This window comes from Eretmochelys imbricata, chromosome 1, assembly GCF_965152235.1.
Source record: "Eretmochelys imbricata isolate rEreImb1 chromosome 1, rEreImb1.hap1, whole genome shotgun sequence".
Lineage (NCBI taxonomy): Eukaryota > Metazoa > Chordata > Testudines > Cheloniidae > Eretmochelys > Eretmochelys imbricata.
Window position 1 is genome coordinate 8,188,688 of NC_135572.1, and position 6,347 is coordinate 8,195,034.

The 6,347-nt window shown below is 47.9% G+C and overlaps 1 protein-coding gene across 1 annotated transcript; it reads left to right on the forward strand.

The window, feature by feature from the left end:
• Positions 1-406: 406 nt before the first annotated feature.
• Positions 407-1,369, forward strand: LOC144259698 (olfactory receptor 52K2-like). The gene has a single exon (XM_077808004.1). The coding sequence runs from the start codon at positions 407-409 to the stop codon at positions 1,367-1,369; it is 963 nt and encodes a 320-aa protein (XP_077664130.1).
• The last annotated feature ends 4,978 nt before the right edge of the window (positions 1,370-6,347 follow it).

The following is a 6,347-nucleotide window of genomic DNA, read 5'->3' on the forward strand; positions in this document are numbered from 1 at the left end:
GGAGCTGTACATACACATGTTCATGCTAGAGAACCCTTTCCTGGAAGAGCTTACAAAGGAAAAAGACAAGACAGACAAAGGAAAAGGAACAGAGGCACAGAGCGAGCAAGTGACTGGCCCAAGGTGACCCAGCAGCTCAGTGGCAGAGCCCAAGGCAGCACTCAAATCTCCTGACTTGCTGTCCAGTGCCCTCCCCACTAGACCACTTTGCCCCTCCAGACCGTGCTGCCAATTTAGGAGCGTAATTTATGGCACCGAGCTTTGAACGCTTTGGCCTGAATAAACCAAATGAGCTCGTGCTGGGTTTGAAAAATGTCCAGCATCCAGAAAAAATCCCAGCCCTTCAATTATTGTATTGCAGGGAAAGACCTTCTGCAAATCGATTGATCCACGACTGCTGTAGGTCATGTCAACCTTCAATCAGACCTGCCCTAACCCCTCTACGTTCCTGCTGACCGGCATCCCCAGCCTGGAATCTGAGCATGTCTGGATCTCCATCCCCTTCTGCCTCATGTATCTGATTGCTCTGCTAGGAAATGGTACTGTCCTCTTCGTTGTAAAGCAGGAGGAGACCCTCCATGAGCCCATGTACTATTTCCTCTCCATGCTGGCAGTCATTGATTTGGTCCTCTCAACTGCCGTTGTCCCTAAAATGCTGAGCATCTTCTGGCTGGATTCCAGAGAGATCAGCTTCGGGGCCTGCTTCCTCCAGATGTTCTTCATCCACACCTTCACTGGAGTGGAGTCGGGGGTGCTCTTGGCCATGTCTTTAGACCGGTACGTGGCTATCTGCAAGCCCTTGAGATACAAGACTATCTTAACCAGCTCAAAGATTGCCCAGATTGGGCTGCTGTCCCTTGCTAGAGGGGTGGGGATTGTGACACCCTTAACCTGCCTTCTAACCAGTCTGCCCTACTGTAAAACGAATGTCATCCCTCATTCCTATTGCGAGCACATGGCTGTGATGGAGCTGGCCCACACAGACACGGCAGTCAGCGACCTGTACAGCATCATTGTGGCCACAGCCCTTGTGGGGACAGACTTCATCTTCATCACCTGCTCTTATGGCATAATCCTCCGCTCCGTCCTACGGCTCTCGACTCAGGAGGCGCGTCTCAAGGCCTTCAGCACCTGCGGCTCCCATGTCTGTGTCATCCTGCTCTTCTACTTGGGAGGGCTCCTTTCTATGTACCTGCATATTTTGGACCTCAGCCTTGCTCCTCACACCCAGGTCTTGGTGGCTGACCTGTACCTCGTTGTTCCCCCCATGCTAAACCCGGTCATCTACGGCATGAAGTCCAAGCAGGTCCGGAAACGGGTCTTTAAGCTCTTTGGCCAAAGAAAGACCTTAGCAGAAGCCAGTATGTAGGGTGGCCACTGACGCAGCCCCAGAATCCAGGACCTCCCCTCCGTTGTCCCCGCCTTTGCCTGTGTGTCCCCGCCCCCAGCAGCATGATATCGCATGCACAGTGCGTGTGAGGTCATGGCGCGCAATGCATGTGAGCTCACACCGGCAGGGGCGAAGCAACACAGTCCGCGAAACAGCATCCTCCATGCATGATACCAGAGATAACCATGGCTGGTTTGAGAGCAGCACCGGACAGGGGACAAAGCATACAGAACCAGGTCTGTCTGGCTTAAAACCCAATGAATGGCTTGCCTACCGGTATCCACCTGCTTACAGTACAGGGCCAGCTGCCAAGAAGTGCTGAGCAGCCCGACACCCATTGAAGCCAATGGGACTAATCCTGAGGGGTTCTGAGCTATTACTATCCCCATCTGGCGTCTCAGCAGAGCTATCTGAAAACTCAGTCCACTTTTTTGCAAACGTTTTTTAATGTTTGATTGGACCTTCTTTTCCCAGGGTTTCCTATTCCGAGGTGTTGTTTTAAAATGTCAATGACATTTTTGGAAATTACATCAGTGCCATTTGTTTAAATGTCGATGGGTTTTTTTTAATGTCAACACCGTTTTTGGAAAGTTCCATGAGGGTCTTTTGAAAATGTTCTTTTGAAACTTCAGCCGGCTCTCTGGCTGGTTGAAAAATACCGTGATTTCTTTGTCAAAATTTTTACTGGTTTCCAAAATTTGGGGAAAAAATTTCACCGTTATTTGAAAAATCAAAGATGTGTGACCATTCTGACTTGTCAGGATTTGGCCCCTGGTGCCTTGCAGGGGAGCATTTTCAAAAGCGCCACTTAAGAGTACGTCCCCGCAGCCTGCAGCAGTGAGCCTGCCAGCCCAGGGCTACAGACTGGGGTTCGGGGGGTTTGCGTTTCCGTGCTAAAAATATCTGTGTAGATGTTGCGTGAGGGCTGGCACGAGGGCCTTGAAGCCTAGCGAGGGGAGCTGTGCTTCAGACCCTGAGCTCCAGCCCGAGCCACACCTTAGCACCACTGGCCACGCAGCTGTTCATAACAGGGCAGCACGAGCCGCACCAGCCGACATGTGTCAACCCGAGCTCAGAGGTTCGCTGCCGCTGGCTGTGGAGACGTGCCACAAGTGACCAAGTCCTGTTGGGACTGATGGGTAAAATTTTCAAAAGTGATTGAGGGACACTGGGCCGGATTTTTAATGGTATTTAGGTGTCTAAAGATGCAAAGGCCCCTGGATGCTTCTGAAAATCCCACTGGGGACCTACCTGCATCTTTAGGTGCCTAAACCCTTTAAAAATCTGTCCCAGAGGAGCCTAAGTCTCACTGAAAGTCAATGGCACTTGGGCTCCTGAGCCACATTGGGGCTGTTGAGAATTTGATCCTAAGTCTGGCTTGTGTTTCCCTCCAGTGCCCCTCCAAAGCAATCTCAGGGCAACTGCTTGTATTTATTCAAATCAGACACAAATCAGACTTGATCTCGGAGCATGTACCACATATTGGAAAGACCAATGACGAATGCTAACAAAAAGCAGCGCTGTCACATGCGAGACATTTGGCGAACCAGGAAAACAAGAATCACCAAGGACAGGCTGCCAAGAGAGGTCCAAACACAGCTGTCACCGGGCCAGATGTACATGGCAGGGTGAGAGCAACCCCTCGACCAATTTCTGTCTTCCCTGCTGCACACCATTACCCCAGAGAACAGGGAGAAGACAGTGCAAGGCTGAGAGTCCACTGGACAAGCCCCATGCTGGATAAGCATCCTTAGCAGCACCACCCAATGGGGACCTGGCTGGATGGTGAAGCTGCCCAGGTATCTTCCCTCCATGCAGACCGAGCCTAGACCAGGTGTGCTATAAGGTGTGACTGCTCTTTTTGCAACCAAGCTGCGGTGCACGGTGCAAAGACAGACTCCTGCAGGCACGTCCCCCTGGCATGGGTTTCCCAAAGGAAAGTATATTCTGCGCTGTCCAGCCCTCTCCTGGACAGTTCAGATATTTAAAGCCCGCTGCCCCTCTAAGGGCTCAATATCCAACAGCTGGCTGCTTTACATGGAGTTAGCCACACAATTCAGTTTAAACACAACACTGGGTTACTTTTGATTCAAGAATAAAGCAAGTTTATTTCACTACAAAGAGATCGGTTTTACGCCACTAGAAGTATAAGGCCTTAAAGTCAGGAATGGTTACAAGAGAAATAAAGATCAAACCCTTTCTAGAAACTAAAACTTAACAAACTTGGTTCAAGATCAGATTCTCCCCACGTGCTCCCAGCACCAGGGTTGACCAACGTCAAAGGGTGTTTCTTTTGTCTTTTGGGATGAAAGAGAGAGACATGGAAGGGAGAGATAACTTGGGCTGTTTTTGCCCATCATTTTTATAGTCCTGTCCCCCTTTGAAACTCGTTTTTCCGAGAATTACCCCTGCCGTGAAGATGCACTCAAGGAATCTTGTGGTGAAAGAGGATCCAGGCTGGTGTTTGCTACAATGCATATCTGTTTATTGCTGCCCCCTTCCTTGCCAAGGAATGGCTACTTGGTAGCTGATTGCCCTGGTCAGGGGTGTCAGCTTGTCCTTTGTCTTTGAGAAAAAGGTTTATGCAGACTCGTCTAGTAAACCCATTTCAGACCTAATTTCAGCTTCTGCTTATACCGTAACATGTAATGTTGCTACACACATGTCAAGGTTCCTCCCCCACTCTGAACTCTAGGGTACTGATGTGGGGACCTGCATGAACACCTCCTAAGCTTACTTTTACCAGCTTAGGTTAAAACTTCCCCAAGGTACAAATTAATTTTATCCTTTCTCCTTGGAATATCCACTGCCACCACCAAACTCTAACTGGGTTTACTGGGAAACGTAGTTTGGACACGTCTTTCCCCCCAAAATTCTCCCAACCCTTGCACCCCACTTCCTGGGAAGGGTTTGGGAAAAATCCTCACCAATTTGCATAGGTGACCACAGACCCAAACCCTTGGATCTGAGAACAATGAAAGAGCATTCCGTTTTCTTACAAGAAGACTTTTAATAGAAATAGAAGTAAATAGGAGTAAAGGAATCACCCCTGTAATATCAGGATGGTAGGTACCTTACAGGGTAATTAGATTCAAAACATAGAGAATCCCTCTAGGCAAAACCTTAAGTTACAGAAAAGACACACAGACAGAAATAGTCATTCTATTCAGCACAATTCTTTTCTCAGCCACTTAAAGAAATCATAATCTAACACATACCTAGCTAGATTACTTACTAAAAGTTCTAAGACTCCATTCCTGTTCTATTCCCGGCAAAAGCAGCATACAGACAGACACAGACCCTTTGTTTCTCTCCCTCCTCCCAGCTTTTGAAAGTATCTTGTCTCCTCATCGGTCATTTTGGTCAGGTGCCAGCGAGGTTACCTTTAGCTTCTTAACCCTTTACAGGTGAGAGGATTTTTCCTCTGGCCAGGAGGGATTTTAAAGGGGTTTACCCTTCCCTTTATATTTATGACAACACATTTCATCCTGACAGGGTTCAGAGTGGTAGCCGTGTTAGTCTGTATCAGCAAAAAGAACGAGGAGTCCTTGTGGCACCTTAGAGACTAACACATTTATCTGGGCATAAGCTTTCATGGGCCACAATACCCACTTCATCGGCTGCATGCAGTGGACAATACAGTAGGAAGATATATATACAGAGACCATGAAATGATGGGGGTTGCCATACCAACTCTAACAAGACTAATCAATTAAGGTGGGCTATTGTCAGCAGGAGAAAAAAAACTTTTGTAGTTATAATCAGGATGGCCCATTTCAAACAGTTGATAAGAAGGTGTGAGTAACAGTGCGGGGGGGGGGGAATTAGCATGGGGAAATAGTTTTTAGGTTGTGTAATGACCCATCCATTCCCAGTCTTTCTTCAAGCCTAATTTGATGGTGTCCAGTTTGCAAATTAATTCCAGTTCTGCAGTTTCACATTGGAGTCTGTTTTTGAAGTTTTGTTGTTGAAGAATTGCCACTTTTAAGTCTTTTCTTGAGTGATCAGGGAGATTGAAGTGTTCTCCTACTGGTTTTTGAATGTTATAATTCTTGATGTCTGATTTGTGTCCATTTACTCTTTTGCATAGAGACTGTCCGGTTTGGCCAATGTACATGGCAGAGGGGCATTGCTGGCACATGATGGCATATATCACATTGGTAGATGTGCAGGTGAACGAGCCTCTGATAGTGTGGCTGATGTTATTAGGCCCTGTGATGGTGTCCCCTGAATAAATATGTGGGCACAGTTGGCAACGGGCTTTGTTGCAAGGATAGGTTCCTGGGTTAGTGCTTCTGTTGTGTGGTATGTGGTTGCTGGTGAGTATTCGCTTCAGGTTGGGGGTCTGTCTGTAGGCAAGGACTGGCCTGTCTCCCAAGATTTGTGAGAGTGTTGGATCGTCCTTCAGGATAGGTTGTAGATCCTTGATAATGCGTTGGAGAGGTTTTAGTTGGGGGCTGAAGGTGACGGCCAGTGGCGTTCTGTTATTGTCTTTGTTAGGCCTGTCCTGTAGTAGGTGACTTCTGGGAACTCTTCTGGCTCTATCAATCTGTTTCTTCACTTCAGCAGGTGGGTATTGTAGTTGTAAGAATGCTTGGTAGAGATCTTGTAGGTGTTTGTCTCTGTCCGAGGGGTTGGAGCAAATGCGGTTGAATCGCAGAGCTTGGCTGTAGACAATGGATCATGTGGTGTGGTTAGGATGAAAGCTGGAGGCATGTAGGTAGGAATAGCGGTCAGTCGGTTTCCGGTATAGGGTGGTGTTTATGTGACCATCGTTTATTAGCACTGTAGTGTCCAGGAAGTGGATCTCTTGTGTGGACTGGACCAGGCTGAGGTTGATGGTGGGATGGAAATTGTTGAAATCATGGTGGAATTCCTCAACGGCTGCTTTTCCATGGGTCCAGATGATGAAGATGTCATCAATATAGTGCAAGTAAAGTAGGGGCGTTAGGGGACG